At 40.8% G+C, this 21,416-nt stretch overlaps 1 protein-coding gene and 1 non-coding gene across 2 annotated transcripts in view; one reads left to right on the top strand and one right to left on the bottom strand.

Moving 5' to 3' along the window:
- The window catches only part of KHDRBS3 (KH RNA binding domain containing, signal transduction associated 3), a 177,785-nt gene that overhangs the window by 60,268 nt on the left and 96,101 nt on the right, over nt 1-21,416 (bottom strand). Inside the window, exon 5 of the mRNA XM_040626044.1 lies at nt 16,357-16,496. Coding sequence (XP_040481978.1) covers nt 16,357-16,496 — 140 coding nt within the window. The remainder of the gene's footprint in view (nt 1-16,356; nt 16,497-21,416) is intronic.
- LOC121101787 lies at nt 2,102-2,206 on the top strand. Its single transcript, XR_005833821.1, has one exon. It is a non-coding gene; the product is annotated as a U6 spliceosomal RNA (small nuclear RNA).

Below are 21,416 nucleotides of genomic sequence, written 5' to 3'. Positions count from 1 at the left end.
GGACAAGGAAACTGAGGCTAGAGAGATCTTCAAACTGACAACACACCAGCAGCAAAGCTAGTAACCAAAGTATACATCAGATCGGAGTTCCATGAAAGAGAAAATTAAACATACCTTCCCCAAAAATGTATTGAACACACAATAATTTAAAATATCATTCTTAAGTTAAATAAACAGATATTTTCTGAGGTAGAATTCAACATATTTATGTATTTCTAACATAAAACTTAAGGTTTCAAGTCAGAGAGGAAGGAAGAAGGAGGCTCGATCAAGAATAGCTCAATGTAAGCAAAAACTTGAGAAAACGTGCAAGACCTATGAAGAAATGAAGACAGAAAAATGAGGCTACACCACAGAATAGAGATTTGGCCTGATCCACCTCCCAGACAACATCCCCCAAATAAGAAGAACTGTCACAGATGACGTAGCTGCCTACACGTCTCCTATTTCCTCAGTGTGACTGGGATAGCAAATACATAGCTAAAAACTTAACAGAAAATTAACAAAACCAAAAGCTGTTTCTTTGAAAAGGTCAATAAAATTGACAAACCTCTAGATATGCTAAACATGAAAAATAAACAATATCAGAAATGAAATTGGGGTCATCACTACTGACCTCAAGGGCATTAAAGGATAGTAAAGGAAGATTATGAACAACTCTAGGCCCACAAATTTGCGAACTCAGATGAATTGTACTAATTCCCTGAAATATACAAATGACCAAATCCCACAAATGGGGAATTAACTAATCTGAATAAAGTTATGTCTATTAAAGAACTTCAATGAAAAAGTAATAACCTTTCAAAAAAGAAAGCACCAGTGTGCCTGGGTGGCTTAGTCAGTTAAGTGTCTGACTCTTGTCCCTTCTGGCTCAGGTCATGACCTCAGGGTTGTGAGATCGGGCTCCACATCAGGTGCACTGGGTGTGGGGCCTGTTTAAGGTTCTCCCTCTTGCTCTGCCCCTCGCAATCCCTCTATTTAAAAAAAAAAAAAAAAAAAAAAAAAGGCACCAAGCCCAGATGGTTTCACTGGTGCATTCTTTCATATATTAGTATAGAGAAGATGCCAAGGAACTGGCCCAGCTGATATCTAACCTCCCCATGAAGAGACATGTCATCCAAAGGGGAAAAAGGATGAGGCTTCCTCATAACCAAAGCCATTAAAGACATTAAGAAATGAAAAACAAACAAACCAAAACTATGAATCCGTATCTTTTCAAGAACAAAGGAGCACAATTCCTCAAAAACAGTAGTAAATTCAATCCAACAATATAATAAAAAATTAAGTACCATGACCAAATGGGATTTATTCCAGGTGTGTAAGGCTGGTTCAACACTAGCAAATCAATGTGACCTACCACATCAATAAGGCTTAAGGGAAGAAAAATCATACAATCATAAAGAGCACAAAATCATCTAATAAAATGCAACATAATTTGATAAAAATTCTCAGCAAAGTAGGAATAGAGGAAAATTTTCTTTTTTTTTTTTTTAAAGATTTTATTTATTTATTTGACAGAGATAGAGACAGCCAGCGAGAGAGGGACCACAAGCAGGGGGAGTGGGAGAGGAAGAAGCAGGCTCATAGCAGAGGAGCCTGATGTGGGGCTCGATCCCATAACGCCGGGATCACGCCCTGAGCCGAAGGCAGATGCTTAACCGCTGTGCCACCCAGGCGCCCCGGAATAGAGGAAAATTTTCTCAAGTTGAAACAAAAATGTACAAAAACCTATAACTACTATCATACTTATGGTGCAAAACTGAATGCTTTCCCCTTACAACTGGGAATAAGGCAAGGATGGCCACTCTTACTACTCCAATTCAAATTTTACTGGAAGTCCTAATTCAGTAAGAAAAGGGAATAAAACTTATAAGATTGTGGAAGAAAAAATAAAATTTTATTTCTAGGTGACATCATTTCCATGTAAAAATTCCCAATCAATCATAACAAAATAAAACAAAACAAGCAAACAAAACAAAAAACTCCTAGAGCTTACTGCACAAAACTAAGGCCTCAGAATACAAAGTTAATAACTCAACAATATACACCATATATCAGCAATGAACAACTAAAATCTGAAAATAAAATATAATTTAACAGCATTTGTTTTGGCAAGATATATACTAAAACTGGAGCAATACAGATAAGATTAGCATAGTCCCAGCTCAAGGATGACATACCAATTTGTGAAGTGTTGCATATTTTCCTATGCAAACGTGGGGTCAAGGGGCCTGTGGGAAATCTCTGTACCTTCCCCTCAATTTTGCTGTGGATTTAAAATTGCTCTAAAAAATAAAGTCTTTAAAAAAATACATAATAAAAATTTTTAAAAATACAGAGTAATAATAAGATTTATTAAAGCAACAAAAGAAATGAAATGTTTTGGTACAAATCTAACAAAATATGTACAACTATTCTATGTAGAAAACCATAAAACTCTAATGAAATAAATCAAAGGAGAAATATCTCATGCTTAAAATGATTGTTACAGTCAATACTATTCAGTTGCCAATTCTTCCCATCTTGACCTATATACTCAGTATAATCCCTATCAAAATCCCCAAGAGCCACTTTGTAGACTGACAAGCATATTCTGGAGAATATACAGAAAGGCAAAAGACCCAGAACAGACAACACAATACTGAAGAAGAAAATTTTGGACGAGTCACAGTTTCTGATTTCAACTTATTATTAAGATACAATAATGAAGGTAGTAAGTTATTGATGGAAAAAATAGATACACAGAACAGCGGAACAAAAGACACAGACCGGAAATTGATCCACAGAAATGTAGTCAAAGCGACCACTGACAAAGGAGCAATGACAATTCAGTGAAGAAGTCTTTTAACAAATACTGCCGGAACGAACGAACATCCATCTCTCTCTCTCTCTCTCTCTCTCTCTCTCACACACACACACACAGAGTAGAGAACCTAGACACATCTTTCACAAAAATTAACTCAAAATGGATTTTAGACCTCACATAAAATACAAAACTTAAAGAAAATTCAGAAGAAATCAAGAAATCAGTGTGACTTGGGTTTGATGAGAAGTTTTTTCTTTTTTTAAAGATTTTATTTATTTATTTGACAGTAGAGAGACAGCCAGTGGGAGAGGGAACACAGGCAGGGGGAGTGGGAGAGGAAGAAGCAGGCTCCCAGAGGAAGAGCCCAGCGTGGGGCTTGATCCCAGAACTCCGGGATCACGCCCTGAGCCAAAGGCAGACGCTTAATGACTGAGCCACCCAGGTGCCCCCGATGACAAGTTTTAAATACAACATCAAAGCACAATCCATGAAATAAAAATTGGTAAGTTGAACTTCCTTAAAATTAAAGACGTCTACTCTGAGAAGGACACTGTTAGGAGATGAAGAGACAAGTCACAGGAAAGGAAAGAATATCTGCAAAACACATATGTGATAAAAAACACTTAACGTCCAAAATATACAAAGAACTTTTAAAACTCAACAATAAGAAAATCCAATTAAAAAATGGGCAAAAGAATAGACAGCTCTCTGAAGAAGTTACACAGATGGCAAATTACCAAAGGAAAGAAATGTTCTGTATCATCTGTCATTAGGGACTTACAAATTAAAACATATACATTAGAATAACTAAAATCAAAAGAAACTGAAGATACCAAATGATGGTGAAGATGTGAAGGACAAGGTGCTCTCATTCATTGCCAGGGTGCGTGCAAACCTGTACAGTCACTTAGGAGGACAGTTTGGCACTTTCCTACAAAGCTAACACAGTATTACCATACAATCCAGCAACTGTATTCCTAGGTATTTACCCACCTGATTTGAACACTTGCTTCCACACAAAAACCTGCACAGGAATGTTTATTGACGCTTTTTGCACAGTGGCTAAAACAACCAAGATGCCCTGTAAGGGGTGAATGGATAAGCAAGCCGGGGTGCATGCATACAAAGGAATATTATCTGGCCATGAAGAGAAACGAGCTCACAAACCAGAAAAAGCTATGGATGAACCTCAAATGTATGTTTCTAAGTGAATGAAGCCAATCTCAAAAGGCTACGTATTGTATGACTCCAATTATAGGACATACTAGAAAAGAAAAAAAACTAGTGATGAGTTAAAACAAAAACAAAAACAACAATGGTTGACACAGGTTGAGGGGAGGAGGGAAGGTTGAACAGGTGAAGCCGTAGGAACACTTTAGGGGGCCGAAACTATTCTGCCGGATGCTGAAATGGTGGATATGTGACACAAAGCATTTGTCAACACCCACAGAACTTTATAGCACAAAAAGTGAACTTTAATGTATGCAAACTAAAAATATATATATTATTTAGGAAATTGAGGGCTTCTGAGATGTACTGCTAAATGTGACAAAATATTTTAACTGCATTAAAAACATATAAAACACCTTTATGAAGTTGAGAGGTAAAATAAATTTAGAAGTGAGTGAGGCTTGTAAGACTAAAGGTGAAAGAAGCTGCACATAAGCACTGCTCTGGGTGATAGGCTTACTTCCCGTGGAGGGGTGCAGGGACATGTAATGATTCTGATACACTCTATTCATACACTGGACTCAAGCAATTAAATGGGTGCTGGATGATGGACGCCACACTTCTTGTGTTGGAGTGAAGGTTACAGGTAAGCAAGGGGAAGAGGCTAGAATGAACATTGTGGTAATGGATTGGAATTGGAGACATCAGTATCAACTCCTGATTCATTTACTGTGGGTACAGGTGGTCACACACAGAAACATGCACAGATGTGTATACATACATGGGCTAGTAGAATACATGTCTCCTTGCTCTGTCAGCTGACAGGACCTGGAAGCACGGACACACCTGATGCAAGAAGCAGAACCAGCACCCAGATCTTGGTCTCTCACACCCTTCTCCAATAAAAGGAACCGGGGCTTCTTGGAGAAATGGTTGATTCCAGGATTAGAGTAGGAAGTATGCAAGATGATGCTGGAGCAACTCATAGAGCAGAAAGTAAGGACACTCAAAAATGAATGAATGAATGAATGAATGACCAATAAAAATTATGAGGGTATATGAAAGGAGCAGAGGAGCCAACTGAAAGAACATCCAATGGCCAAGCTAAAACAATGTGAGTAAAAAGAATAAGGCAGTACTGGATTTTAACCCAATGTATAAAACATATAAATATCCATAAGTCCACACTAATATAAACAAATGACTGAAATAATAAACTGGAGAGAAGAGAAAAATCTTCTGATAATTTATGTAGATATTCTACCCTTCATGGGGGAGAAGGGTTAACTTTAAGTGGGGAAACCCAACAAATATGACCTCAGCCTGGTTACCAAGGTAACATCAGCAGCACTAAGTCACGTGGACAGTAGGCACTCTGGACACAATGTGATGAAATGACACTTCACCTTTGCGGGTTTTGTTCCCCAGACCCATAACCCCAGGCTAATCTTGAGAAAAACATTAGACCCATCCCAAATCAGCGACATCTTCAAAAAACCTGACCAGTACTTCTCAAAACTTTAAAGCCATTGAAAAGATGCAAAATCTAAGACTTTCACCCTTAGGTAACTTGCATTATTCCTTTTCCAAGTACTGTAAATTAGGTCTGTTTCTGTTCATCCTAGGCCATAAAAATCAGCACGGTAGAAGTGGTGGTCAAGAGAAAGGACACTGGGGTCAGACCTGAATTCAGTTACTGATTATACCTACTGTCTTAAGTTCTGCCTTCCAGGAAACATTCAAACTAATCAAATCTGAACTTTCCAAGCCAGTTCCTCCAGAAGTGGGTTACACATCCCATTTCTTAGTGGTACTGTGTAGGAAAAACGACACAGGACACAGAAAGTACCTAGCACATCTCCTACTCAATCAAGACCAACAACTTAAGTAGATTTCAATCACTGTGAATTGCAATGACAGCACAATAATTTCTAGTCTTACTCCTCTTTTTATCTCCAGGATACATCTAGAAACATCTCCAATATGATTAGAGAAAAGAGTAGTTTCCACTTACAGTAGATCTAACTCCATAGTGATATTTCAGTTAAACTGTGTTTACTCAAACTAAGACTCCTGCTTCCTTATCTAATACCCCACCCCTGCCATCCAAGGTACTATATGGACCACAAAACATTCTGCATGTCTTCTGAATCTATAAATGTTCCATCAAATTGAAAGACATAAATTTATATATTCAAGAAGCTCACAATTCTTTCCCAGCATCATCAACACTGTTTGCTTATGTGCCCTCTGGGTATATGGAATCATACTAAACTGTCTGTTACAGAATTTCAGACAAGTCATTTGATATATGTAGCTCTGGATACTTATCTATGAAAGGTCCTTCAAAGATCTGTTTTTAAGTCTTTGAAATTCCATGAGAACGGTGTAAAGCAACACAACTGCTTCAAAATACTCTGGTGAGAGGAAGACATGGGGGCAAGTAGCAGGCTAACATAAAAATCCCATCATACTGCAAGTATCCACTGAATGCTACCAATGAAATTCGGGGTAAAGTTTAACAGCTGGACTAATAACATGGGGACAAGAAGAAAAAAAACGTCTATTAGATGAGATAATAATTAGTAGGAATTCATTATTTTTTTAATTTGAAATATTGATTCAAATTGATAAAATTACGTTGCCACTCTGTTCAGAATGAGGCTAGTGGGAAAAGCAGGAAGATCACACATCTGAATAGAAAGCTTCGTAAGCAGACGAATTGGTGTGATGGTCATGGGTCTTTCTGTTTGCATTCTTTAGCAGCGAGACCCTGGTTTCTGGTTTGAAAATCAGATATGGAAATAATCTAGAAAGATCTGTGAACAGGTACTCTCATGGGAACAATGCTTTGAATGACTGATTGATCAGGAACTAATTATTTATAGACTGGCAGAGGCTTTAGGATGTGATGAAAAAGTACATGCTTTGAGTTCCAACATTCCCATACTCAAATCTGCTCTGTCACTCAGTTTTCTACCAGTAAAATGGCCTCAGTAATACCTAGCGCTTGCAGACAGTCATGAGGGTTACACACAGGAGGCATAACACACCTAACATGGGCACTTAGTAAGTGGTAATTATCAGACAGTCCTCTACGTGGAATCTGTCCTGACACCGTCCTCGGGCGGCTTACCGGAGGACGAGGAGACAGCAGACAGAAGGTACTGGTCACATCAGTCAGCAACAGCACCTTTATGTGCTCTCTGCACCTCTTGCAGCAATAATGCAGACTGGGAGAGAAAGAGTCTAAACATACACTATGACACCATTTGGCTTTTGTCTGTAAATTTTATGAGGAACAGAAAGCGTCGGGTAAAACAATGACTTTGGCGGCAGAAGCAGAATGCTCAAGCCGACCCCAGCACGATTAACTGGGTAGGACCCACAGCTGATCACCGGCTGGGTGCCTGAGGGAGCCGATGGGGGGTCTTAGCTTGGCGCACCAGTATCACAGTGGGAAGCTCACCTTCCCAGAGGGCCACCTGAGGCCCATGCCCGGACGCACTAACCACGCAGGGGGCAACTTATTTCTCCCACAGACCCCCTAACAAACTCACGGACAACTCTGTGGTTTTCTGAGAGGGAAGCCTAATCATTCTGAGACTTCCCCTTCTTGCCAGAGGTTGACAAGTGAATGAGAGGCTAGATAAAAGCAAACGGGGAATGCAGCCTGTGGTTAGAATCCCTCGGAACATGGAAAAGAAAGTCAAAGCCAAGGATGACCGAAGCTTCCAGATCCTCTGGCAGCCCTGACGCTTCACACCTCAAGAGATAATCTGAAATGTGGTTCTAGGGCAGCATGTCCACACTTCTTGTGCATCCTCATCACCCAGCGAGGACCTGTGTCGGGGCAGAGTCAGGAGCCAGGAGGTCTGGGGTGGGGACTGACATCCTGCATTTCCAACAAGCTCTCGAGTGCTGCTGCTTCTGGTTTGGACCCAGAACTTACAGACCTGTTCTTCATTCTGGGATCCATCCCATCGCCAACACAAAAAAAATTCATGAGCAACTGATTCATTGTCCTACATTGTACAGAGTATAAAATAAATCTAACGCAATTTGTTTCTTCTCCAAGAAGTTACCAACTAGTTATTAGTAAAATTACTGACAATATAAGACAGTGTGAGAAACACAACCTCTTATAAAGTGCAAGAAATGCATCTGTCTTCACCTTCCTGTCAGTGATATACCCCTGAAGACAGAAAACTCATTCCTCATTTTGAAGCCTGTCACATGACTGTTAGCATGCTTTTACTTTTCTTCTTTATTTAAAAATAAAAATTGCAAAAGTCTTTATCATTTCTAACAGTCTTATTTCTGTCTTTGCAACTATGCAGGACAAGTCTTCTTCTCTCTGATAACAATGAATTAACAGTAAAGGAGTTGAAGAGAGATGTGTACTTGGCCCAAGGTCCTCCATAAGAATTCAAGTTGTGGTGTGGGATCATTTTGCGTAATCAGAAAAGAAATCATGCACAGCTGGGCTTGAATAAATTAAACCCATGGACATGATAAAAATTAGGCAGGGTTTGGATTGGCGTGTGCTCAGTGTTCTAAGTCCATTTTATAGCGGAGGAAACCAGGGCTTAGCTCAGGGAAAAATTCCCTGAGGCCCTACAGCTCAAAAGAGCCAGGGGACTGATTTTCCCACACAGGCACGCCTTAATTCCAAGCAAACAGTCCCCATCTTTTCTGCTTTCCAGTCTCTGCCCCTCTGCTTGGGATGACTTCCCTCTGGCACTATCCTGCCTTATACCCATGTTCCCCATTCAAACTTATTTGTACCCTATGGGGCACCTGGGTGGCTCTGTCGGTTAAGCATCTGCCTTCAGCTCAGGTCATGATCTGGGGATCTTGGGATTGAGCCCCACATTGGGCTTCCTGCTCAGCGTGGAGTCTGCTCCCTCTGCCCCCCGCCCCCGCTTGTGCTCTCTCTCCCTCAAATGAATAAATAAAATCTGTAAAAAATTATTTGCACCCTCATTTCTACTTCCATTTCACTTGTTTTCCTGTCTCCCAACCCTTTTTTACACCATTTGCCATAATTACTTGTTTCTCTGACTTTTGCTTCTTAAACTCCCTGAAATAAAAATGAGTTAGCCATCTCTGTAACTTCAGTCTCTGTCGCAGAAAGAGCTCAAACTCTGTGACATGAAATGACCTAACAGCAGGCATAGACTGATATTCAAAGAGGAAGAAATATGTTAAAGTTTCTGAAAAACCAGGGTGTGGTGGGAGGAGATTCCCACTGCTCACGAACACACTCGTGGATTCCATCCGCCCCAAACGTCTCTGCTTAGTAGATCTCATTCACCGTTATTGTAGGGAAAATCAGTTGGCAAACTGGGTGTCAAAAACCTTCTCCAATTGGCACTGATGCCTGCAGGAGGGCCGGGAACCATATCTGGCCGTTTGCTGCACTTGACATGTACGTGGTCAGACACGCTGTGACCAGGAGAACTGCGCTTAGCTGCCATTCTTACCTGCCTGCCCCTGGCTGGCTTCGGAACGACAAGCCCTTGTACGAAGTTCTCACACTACTTTTAACACTATCCGCCTTGGTTTTTGTCTTCCCAACGCATATTAAAATGATTTTAAAAGAAACCACACATTTTCCATTTTCTCCTTTTGTTTCCCCTTAATCCACTCCTGTATGGCCACTCTCTACTACGCCCTCAGGGGCCGCTGGAACAGAAAACAAGCAGATACTGGGGAAGGAGGGAGCAGCTCAGGAGGAGAAATCCAGGAACCCTATGGCAAGAAAAGAAGAGAAACTCACTTGCCAGGAAAGTCCTCTACTACTCTGCCTGGGAAGTGGGGCACACGGGCACGTACCAATGCCTAGGCTTTTATTAGATCAGAAGGAAGGAGAGGAGGAGGAGTTCTGTTCTGACAGTTTGGTGGCAGAATGTCCTGAGAAGGTAAGTTCAACAAGGAATCAAATAATTTATTTTTTATTTTATTTTTTTTTTTTTAAAGATTTTATTTATTTATTTGACAGAGAGAGACAGCCAGCGAGAGAGGGAACACAGCAGGGGGAGTGGGAGAGGAAGAAGCAGGCTCACAGCAGAGGAGCCTGATGTGGGACTCGATCCCGGTGCGCCAGGATCACGCCCTGAGCCGAAGGCAGACGCTTTAACGACTGCGCCACCCAGGCGCCCCAGGAATCAAATAATTTAAATTAAATCCCAAGAAAGTGTTATTTTTTTAAATATTTTTTTATTATGTTAGTCACCATACAATACATCCCCAGTTTTTGATGCAATGTTCCATGATTCATTGTTTGCGTATAACACCCAGCGCTCCATGCAATACGTGCCCTCCTTAATACCCATCACTGGCTTATCCCAATGCCCCAACCCCTCCCCTCCGAAGTCCTCAGTTTGTTTCCCAGAGTCCATAGTCTCTCACGGTTCGTTCCCCCTTCTGTTTACCCCCCCTTCATTCTTCCCTTCCTTCTCCTACCGATCTTCCTGCTATTTCTTATGTTCCATAAATGAGTGAAACCATATGATAATTGTCTTTCTCTGCTTGACTTATTTCACTTAGCATTATCTCCTCCAGTCCCATCCATGTTGCTGCAAATGTTGGGTAATCGTTCTTTCTGATGGCTGAGTAATATTCCATTGTATATAGAAAATGTCTATCTATAATGTGGGCTAGTAGAAAAAGAAATATATTGTCATTTTCCTATACCTTTAGTAAAAAAAAAAAAAGATTTTTAACACAAACTGGTAGATTAACACAAATCATATCACATACTGGTAAAATATTCATGACCCTTATATTAAGTGTTCAGTTTTCCTGATAACATTTCTCATAATTTCATACACTATGGGGGAAAATACATCACTTTCAATCACTAAAACAATTGTTAGCATCTACGATATCATTCACGATCGATTTAAAAAAAAACAGTGAGATCACGTGGAAATCCATGTGGACGAGGAGGACACGCGAGTGACACTGTCCCATCCAAGCCCATGTCTGAGAAGTTATGTGGTGCCCTAGAGCAAAGGAATCGTGGCTACTTTTTGTTTAACACAGCAACTGCCGAAATGGCACAATCTAATGCTGAAACTACAGTTACCCTAAGCTGAGAGCTCAAGCAGGATCTGGAGATGCTGAGGACTGCGGGGTCCCGGGAAACGCTGCAGCACCCCAGCACCTTGGCATATAGTTTGAAAATGCAACCAAAGATTTAATGTGGAACTTCAGTCCACGAAAGAGAAGAGAGAAAGGGGCTGGTAAAACATTTACAGAAACCAGAGCTGAAAATTTCCCCAGTTTAATGAGCGCTTATAAAAAGCCATGAGTGACTGTGTTGGCTTCACGTCGCAGGTCAAAACCACCACGTTCAGCACCCAGTACTGAGGAACATGTATTCACCGCTCAGAAAGGCAGGTTCGTCTGCTTGGTCCGCTCTTCTTCCTACTGTTCCTGATCTCAAATCAGGAGGTAAGACCGCCTGCTACTTGGGAGGAAGGGCCAGATGGCCGCAGTAAAGGTCAGTAGAAAAGCAACACAGAACAAGTCGGCTGTTCTGAAGAAGGGGTGAAGGAGCATCCCCGCGGGTTCAAGACTGCCTAGCCCAGACTGCGGGGCAGCAGGTCCGGGTGGAGGAGAGGACCTGCCCAAAGCACGCTGCCGGGAGTGGCCTCCCCTCCAAGCTCCCTTCTGTGCGGGGGTCTGTGCGAAGAGCCCGGGAGGCCCCGTTTCACAGCAGCGTTTCCGAAGGCAGGCACAGGACAGACTGCAAGTACGGAAACCGCCCGACCTCCTGAGTTAAAACAGGTGTACCTTTAGTTCTCTCATTTGAAACTGAAATGAAAGGTTTATTAAAACACTTACTGCTTCCCACTGCAGGATTTAATTTTAGGTCATTTACATCTTTTAGCAGAAAAGTATCCTGAACTTACTGGTAACAGTGGGGAACGTTCATGAAGACTCCACTCTGAAATTCCAAAATGGTGATCACCACGTGACCATTCCCACAAAGCTAATCCCCTAGTACATTCAGTCATGTGACAGTGAACTACGTTAACACAAAATATTGTAAATGATCGACACCTGATTGGCAAGAGCCTAAAGGATCTGCTATTGTACTGTACTCACGTAACAATTACTTACTGAGTGATTCCTTTATGCCAGGTCCTAGGGACACAAGAGCCTTTGTGGGTTTACGTTATAATGAGTAGAAGCCAATGAAAATGTGAACAAATAAAAAAGGCAGAATTCGGGGTGATAAGTGCTACTAAGGGACCAAGACAGGAGGCTGCACCCCAGCTTTTGGACTGGGGGACGATGACTTTCAGCAAGGCGCTCAGTAAGGCTTCCCGGGCATGGTGCCTGTGTCTGCCTACAATGTGATACCCAGACAGAGCGTCCCGAGGTGGGGGCCATGGGGGCAGTGAACACAAAGGGCCTGGAGGGAAATAAGCTTGGCCAGTTTACCAGACAGTTAGGAGACCAGCCTGGCCACAGTGCAGAAAACCACAAGGTCAGAAGGGGCGGGGAGATCGTCAGATGATGTGTCATCGAGCATGGCAGGAAGTCTGGGTGTTCTTGTAGCTGCAAAGGGAGCCACCAAAGAAACTGAGGCAGGGAGAAGACAAAATCCACTTTAATTTTAACAGGTCATTAAAGACTGCAAAGGAAAAGTGGAAGAGCAATGTGGCTAGACTGGGGGGGATGGAAAGGGGGATGAATGAAAACCAGGCTTAAGGTGTATTTTAGAGGTAAAATCAAAATGGCGTACTGAGGGACTGGATACGGCAAAGATTTACCGATGACTGTGCGCTGGAGATATTCCTCACAGGTCTGAGGACCACAAGGCCCTGGGCTTCGATAAGTGTACGTTTCTCTTCTGTTTTATCACTCTTTTAGACCTTGAGACAGTGTGCATTCCATGCCCATGTTTTCCTTGGCTTTGGCTACAAGGTAGCCCAAAACATAACTCGAAGACCAACCCTGCGACTGTACAGAACAGCACGTACTCCTGTGTACTAACCTCACCCTTGGGGTTTTGCAACTCTCTGTCCTAATTTCCACATCCATTTACTTTTATTCTGTGAGATGTGCACACTAGTTTGGCAAGTTACTATATATGATTTAATGAGAAAAAGTAGTAAAAAACATAAAAGTATTTTCACCATAGCTTGTATTAAAGGTGCCATCACGGGCTGCAATAAAAATGCAGTAAAAGTGACAGAATCAAAGCTCGATGGAAGAAATGAAGTGGCAGAATGGATGGAAGAAAACTGGACTCTAGATGAAAATGCAAGGGGAGGATTAAAGAGAGGGGACAGGCACGGGCTGTAGAACCAGGGTCTACAAGTCTTGGGAAAGTAATCGCCTCCCTCACTTGTAAAATGGTGAGTTAACACACCCGTGTCCCCCTTACAGGGTTGTTATGAGGTATAACCCAGTTTATATCTGTAAATGCTTAGAAAAGTACTCAATCCATAGTAGATGCAGTATAAGTGTTAAAATAAGTTTTGGTGTGAGACATAAAGAAAAGTCAGATGTCAACAGGTGAGGGGCTGAGAAGGGATACAGAACTGTGGGCAGAGAAACAATGTGCACAAAGGTACTGGAAGGACGTGAGCAGCAACTTCATGGAACAAGCAGCTTCCAGCCGGGGCTGGAACGCACAGGAAACATGGCAAAGTAATCAACGAAGACTAAACGGCGTGAGGCCTTAAGAAAGCACAGGAGGGCTTGGAGTACCTCTTCTAGGACCAGGAATATGACACTGTGAAAAGAAAGCTATCTGAAAGATCTGGGACCAAGGAAGCCCATCATCAAACGGAGGAAAGAAGGCAGGGTGTGTGTGAAGTGCTCTGCCCGGTGTCCAGCGCTGACCTGCCACACTCCACCACAAAGACAATACTGACTGTCAAGACAACGGAAAGGCTTTCAATGGCGAGCAATGTATATGCTGTCATCAAGAGGGATAATTTTTCACCTGGGCAGACGGAGGTGTTTCTCCAGACAGTATATTCTAAAAACCAGAAAGCTTCTGCCTTCCTCATCCGTTCATAGCATAACATTTTCAACTTAATTTAAAGCCTCACAGTGAGGAACACCTGCGTGGCTCAGTAGGCTAAGCGTCTGCCTTTGGCTCAGGTCATGACCCCAGGGTCCTGGGATCGAACCCCTGCTCTGAGGGGAGCCTGCTTCTCCCTCTGCCACTCCGCCTGCTTGTGTTCTCTTTCTCTCTGACAAACAAATAAAATCTTAAAAAAAAAAAAAAAAAAAAGAAGCTGACAGCAAAATTAGAAATTATCTTCAGTCAAAATGACAGATCTGGCTTAAGGAACACAGCATCCCCTAAAAAGTGCCCTCAACAGTGGCACTGAGTGGGTTCTCTTCTCTACGCCCTCTGTCCAGGAGATTCATTCTGTGAATGTTGTCTTCTTTAGAAAAAGGGCCTTTGCACAGGTGATTATCAGGTAAGCATCTTGCGATGGGAAGAGTACTCTGAATCATCCAGGTGGGCCCTAAGTACTATCATGTGGAAGAGGGAAGAAAATGGAGGTTAAAGACAGACAGGAGAGAAATCAACATGCAGACAGAGAGACCAGTGTGAGATGGGCACAAGTCAACACATGCTGGTAGGAGGCCAGGAAAGGATTCTCTTCTAGAGGGAGAACACCACCACCACCTTGACTGTGGTCTGGCCAATACTGACTACGGACATCTAGCCCCCAGAACTAATAAATCTCTATTGTTTAAAGCCACCAAATTTGTGGCAATTCATCACGGCAGCCACAGGAAACTAATGAAGCAAGTACAGGGGACCCTTGAACAACACGGGTTTGAACTGAACGGGTCCATTTTCACACGGATTTTTTTTCGATAAATACAGTACAGTAGTGTAAATGTATTTTCTCCTCCTTGTGAATTCCTTAATAACATTTTCTTATATCTAGCTTATCTTATTGCAATAACACGGTATTTAACACATATAACATACAAAATATGTGTTCATCGACTGCATTATCAGTAAGGCTTCTAGTCAACAGTAGGTTATTAGTAGTTAAGTTTTGGGGGAGTCAAAAGTTATACACAGATTTTTAACTAAGCAAGGGGTCAGTACCCCTATTCCCCCACAATGATCAAGGGTCAACTGTAATTTCTTATGATTTAAAGTAAATGTAGTGGTAGAAGAAATGAAAATGAAAGGATTTACCATCTACTGAACACCTACAAAATTATTTCATTAAACCATCAACATCAATCCCATTATTATTAGCCTTTTTTTATAGAGAAAACCCACTTGGTACCATGAGCAGATCTGTTTATTTTACATTGCAATAACACCTATTTGTAATTGCTCTCTTTGACCATACACTGATCAGTCACACTCAATAAGAAAACTGACTTTCTATTTCCCTAAATGAACTTGGAGATATAAGAGAATGCTATTTTAAATTATTTCATGCAAAATTCTCTCTGAAAAAATACATATAATCACCAGTGAAAAATCTGTTACTTCTTCCTACTGAGTTCTTTTGGGTGCAAAGATTAAAGAATTAAAAATAATTTTCAAATAAATCTGAGATAGTCATATCTCAATATATGGTTCTGCTTAAACTGTCTTACGAATTCATTAAAACATTTTATTTTTCATCATGTTCAGTTAGCTAACATATAGTACATCATAAGTTTTTGTTGTAGTGTTCAATGGTTCATTAGTTGCGTATAACGCCCAGTGCTCATCCCAACACGTGCCTTCCTTAATACCCATCACCCAGTCACCTCCCTTCTGTAACCCTGTTTGCTTCCCAGAGTCCAGAGTCTCTCATGGTTTGTCTCCCTCTCTGATTTCATTTTTCATATTAAAAGTAGTCATCAATCCAAAGACAGATAAAAAATTCTGTGTACCTGGCCCAGGTGAGGAGTTTTCAGATACCACAAAGCATTCACAGTGAATAAAATGACAACAGGCTTTTGGACACTCACTTGGTACCTGACACTGTGCCCAACACTGGAGATGTGGCAAAGACCTGGCCTAATCCTGTACTCAATGGGGAAGGCACATGCTTCCAGAACCTCAATTTGCATATCAATGCTATTACTTTAAAACAAGCTTCATTTCAAAAAATTTAAAAAATTAATGTTAGAGTGATAAAGAAACTTGTCTGTAGTCATCAGCCAGCCAACAGTATAGGTTCTATTTAAACCCAGGAATATCTCAGACCAAGCAAAGTGAATCCCCTTAATTAGGACATCATAATGTCTGAATATATTCTTACAGGCTTTGTACTGATACACTGATAGAGCTGTTTGACTATTAATAAAGGAGACATCAAAACTGTTGCCATGGTACCCTATTCTAACAATAAAAAAGTCAGTCAATTAATTACACCTACCTGGTTATTGCTGGGGTCGGTACACCTCTTGTACGCAAGGTGGGTTTCCCTCGAACAACTGGTACATCTGCATTTTCTGAACCACCGTTCAAATATGTTAATTCTTGGAGCTGTGCTTGCCTGATTTCATCATTATAGTCCTACAAAAAAAGACAGAAGATATAATTCACCTTATGTGAAAAATACAAAAGTATTTAGGACAATAAAACCATTTTTAATAGAAAAAAAGGGCGAGAGGAATAGTTGAATTCATAAAATAAGATTTGAGTTTGTTGAAATAAAAATGCCTCAATAAATTGTTGTAAAAAAGGAAAAAAAAACAAACAGTATTTTTCGCAAACTAAAATTTTCTACAATCAGCCATTACTCCTTCTGCTGGGCATACTTCCCAAGTAAGATACTTATAATAAAATTAAAATACCATATACAGACACATGGCATTGTTATTTACAACTCAATTCAACTAGCAGTTACTGTGATCTATGAAGTCCTCTAACAGAGCTGGAGGAGCAAGCCCGCGTCCCTGCAGCCAAGGAGCTCACAACCTAACAGAGGAGGAAGACATACATACCGCAGGATAGCTATACTGAAATTAAGAACCACATGTACACATTCTTCTTGTACATTTCCATTTGGATATTATACTAGAAAAGTGCACCATTTTCCTAACTGAATACATCTTATTCTTGGAAACTTGCTCTTCTTTTAACATTTTTAAACATTCATCTGAGAAACCCTGGGAGTCATCCTTGATTCCTCCTTTCCTGCGTATCTCCAACCCCATTCAAGAGTCATCAAGAAAGACATGTGGTAAATAAATGAAAGTGTGATCTGTTTCACAATAAAAGGAAAGTTCAGGTCTAAGTGGTCAAAAAGGAAAGTCCTCTAACTCAGCTATAGGCAATAAGAGCAGGTTCTCTACAAGAAGTGTCATCTAAGGATGAGTGTGAACTAATTACCAGAAGACGGGCAGTAAAGTACTCTAGTTGGGGCTAGAAGCATATTAAGGCCTAAAGAAATGGCGTCTAGGGAACAGGAAGAAGTGCTATGTGGCTGAATTATAAGAATGACTTGGAGTGTGTTTGATGGGGGTATATGGTCTCAAAGTGGAGAGGAAAGCAGAAACCAAATTAAAGGAAGCCTTAGTCATTTTCAATATAACTTTAAAGGTTTAAAATTAAGGGTACTAAAAAGTACTTAATAGTTTGAAGGAGGAGAGTTGCAAATCTAGGTCTGTGTTTTAGAAATATTATGAACAATTGTATGCCATCAAATTAGGCAACTAAGATGACAGAATGACATGGATGAATTCCTACAAAGACACAAACTACCAAACTGACTCAAGAAGAAACAGAAAATTTGACAGAAAAGCCAAGAGACTAAATGAGTACTCAATAAATGTCCTGCAAAGAAAAGCCTAGGCCCACAACACTTTAATGGTGAATTCCACAAATAATTAGTGAAGAATTAATGCTAATCCTTCACAAACTTCCAGAAAAATGAAAGAGGAGGGAGTACTTCCTCACTCTTTCTATAAAGCCAGTACCGTCTGGGTACCACAACAGACAAAGACATTATAAGAAAAGAAACCTAGAGATGAATATCCTTATGAATATAGATACAAAGGCTCTCAAAAAAATTAGGAAGCCAAATCCAACAGCATAAACAAAATAAAAGGAGGAAAAACACACAAGAACCACGTAAAACTTACACGAGAATTGCTAGGTTGGTTTAATAACAAGAATCAATTAATGTAATACCATAATAACAGAATAAAGAACAAAAAATGATCATTTTAATACAAAAAACAATTTGTGAGAAGAATCTAAAATTTAATGATAGAAACATTCAACAAACTAGGAAAACCCATAGTTAACATCATAATTAATAGTAAAAAAGTAAAAGAATCATCCTAAAATGAGGAATAAGACAAGGATGTCTACTCTCACCCCTTCTAACCAACATCGTACTTGAGGTTCTAGTCAGGACGATAATGTAAGAAACAAATAAATGTTCAGATTGGAAGGGAAGAACTAAAACAACCTTTATCCATAGATGGCATAATCCTGTATCTAGAACATCACAAAGAATCCACAAAAAACATTATTAGAGTAAATAATAACATTACAAAAGGTTTCGGGATATAATGAGATCAATATACCCAAATCAATTTTATTTCTTTACACTAATAATGAACAATACAAAATTAAAACTAAGAAAATAATTCCACTTAAAGTAGTATCATAAAGAACAGCATATTTAAGAATAAATCAACAAAATAAGAACAAGCTTTGTATACTGAAACCTATAAAATACTGTTGAAGACATTTTTTAATCTAAGTAAATGGAGAGATATCAAATATTCATGGATAGGAGGACCTAATGCTATTATGATGACGATATCCCTGCCCTACTCTTCCACCTCCCAGACTGACCTACAGAGTCAAGGAAATCCCTATCAAAATCCCAGCTGGCTTCTTTGCTAAAATTTATATGAAAATCCAAGAGACCGAGTATATCCAGAACAATTTTAAGAAAAAAGAAAAAGCTGGAGGACTAATATATTCCCACTTCAAAACTTACTACAAAGCCATAGTAACAACGACTGTGTAGTATTGGCTTAAAGGGTAGACATAAAGATCAATGAAACAGAATTGGGAGGCCAGACATAAGTTACTATAGATTGATGTCCAAACAGTCTCTTTAATAAGTGGTACTATAATAACAAGGAGAACACTGAAGATAATGGAAGCCTTTATCAGCAGCAATGAAAACTGATCCAGCCACTTGGGAAAACCAGTTAGCACCGCCTCAAAAATGTTAAAACACAGAGCTACCACGTGACCTAATAATTCCACTCCCAGGTCACACCCAAGAAAGTGGGAACATACATCCAACCCAAAAATCTGTACATGAACGTTCACAGCAGCATTTCTTGATAATAGCCCAAAAATAATGGAAATATTATAAAAACCAGAAATAACCCCAACCAAAGTCCTTGACTAATAATGGACAAATAAAACATGGCATATCCATACAACGCAATATCCCGCAATTAAAGCAGCCTGAATGAACCTTGAAAATAGTAGCCTAAGTGAAAGAAGGTAGGACAAAAGACTACACATACTGTTCTGTTTTACACAAAATGTCAAAAACAGGCAAATCCATAGAGACGGATTACCTGTGGCCTGAGACAGAGAAGTGAGGGACAGCAGGGGACTGGAATGGGGAGTGCTTGCTCACAGGTAGGGGGTTGCTCTGAGGGATGAAGATCTAAAACAGACTGGGGTGATGGCTGTGTAACTGTGAACGCACACTAATCCAGTGAACTGTATACCTTAATGGATGAATTGTAGGGTGTGTGAATTATATCTCCATAAAGCCTGCGTAAAAAGCAAAAAAGTAAATTAGTGGTTGACTAGGGAGGAAGAAGAATGGGAAGTCACTGTTCATTATGAGGTTTACTTGGGGGGTAATAAAAATGGTCTTAGGTTATGGTGACAGCTGCGGAACTCTATGAATACACGAGAAGCCACTGAATTGTATACTTTATAGGAATGAATTTTACGCTGCGTGATTTGTATCTCCATAAAGATATTAAATGGAAAAAAGCACACTAGAGGCAGAAATTCCAGATGGAAGCTTGTAATTCCAGTATGTGGTAAAGACAACTGGAGTAGGGAAGTGGCAGGAATGATACGGAAAGGTAGATTTGGCGTTATTTATAATGTTGAATTTTATTAAAAATGGTAATATCCTGGATGTGGGAGGTATATCAGCAAAGTCAAGAATGTCAGTGGGCATCTGGAAGAGAAGAAGGATAATTAACAGTGGTACCATGTTGTAATCAGTTTGGTACAGGCTGAATCTCTAATGGCCTATGACATATTAATAATGAGGGTGTCCCACAGCAATCAGACATAAAAACTGGAAATTCAGAAGTTAAAGATATGGATGCAGAAGTAGACAAAGAAGGGTTACTCAGGCCCTACAGAGCACCAAGCAGGGCCTGTCATCAAGGCTGGCCTATGGCCGGCCCCTGGCAGATAACCTCTAAGCCCATGGAGGGGACTGCCTGCTAAGAGAGCTTCTGCATGCGTAGGCTTGAGGCCATGCTGTCCCACTGTGGCCAGATAAGTCTGCCCTAGCAATGGATTAGTGGGGAACCTTTGTTTTGGCTCAGGAAGTGGGGTGGTGGTGCTGGACTGGGAGTAGCAGAGGTCAGGTGCACGGGTGCTGGATGCATACGTCCCTGATCCCCAATAAAAACCGTGCACAACCGTGGCGCAGGTGAGCCTCACTGGTTAGCAACCCCTCACGAGTGTTGTCCCATATCGTTGCTGGAAGAATTAAATGTGTCGTTGTGTAATTCCCCTGGGAAGGGACACCTGGAAGCCTAGGCCATATTTTTCCTGGTCTTTGCCCTGCGCTCCTTTTCTTGCGGATTTTGATCTGTATCCTTTTGTTGAAATAATCCATAATCACAGTGTATAACCGATTTTCTGAGTCCTATAGGTCCTTCTAGAGAATTATTGAGTTTGAAGGTGGTTGTGGGGACCTCTAGCAAGAATTCATCTGTATACAAATGTCAGCAATAGGCAGGATTGTTTGGGGCACGTTCCTGGAGTGAAAGAAGGGCTCTGGACATCGACATAAAGGAACAGAAGAAATGCCACAGAGGGGAGACAGTAAAGGGGAGGCAAGCACCTAAGAAGGACATGGAGGTCATCCTAGCATGCAAGCCACAGGAAGTCAGTGCTGCATTCACATTCTGTCAAGCAGCCAGGTACTCATCCCATGGGATTCAATAGTAAAGCCAATATTGAGTTCAGCATAGGTCGTTTTGGGAAGGGTGGAGCTGGAATCCATCTCAGGGGAAGGAAGAGGGAGTGGGAGAAAGTCACAGACACAGTGCAGGCGGGCGACTTTTCCAGCTGTGTGGCTCCAGGAAGAGGAAGAGGAGGGACTGCCACTTGAGCAAGGAAGGCAGGCTCTTGCGATAGAAGAAACAAGCTTTCTGAGTGTGAATAAAAGATTCAGAGGCTACGAAATAGACTTAT

Source organism: Ursus maritimus, unplaced genomic scaffold, assembly GCF_017311325.1.
Source record: "Ursus maritimus isolate PB19 unplaced genomic scaffold, ASM1731132v1 scaffold_9, whole genome shotgun sequence".
In the NCBI taxonomy this organism is placed as follows: domain Eukaryota; kingdom Metazoa; phylum Chordata; class Mammalia; order Carnivora; family Ursidae; genus Ursus; species Ursus maritimus.
This window is presented reverse-complemented; position numbering and strand designations above follow the sequence as displayed.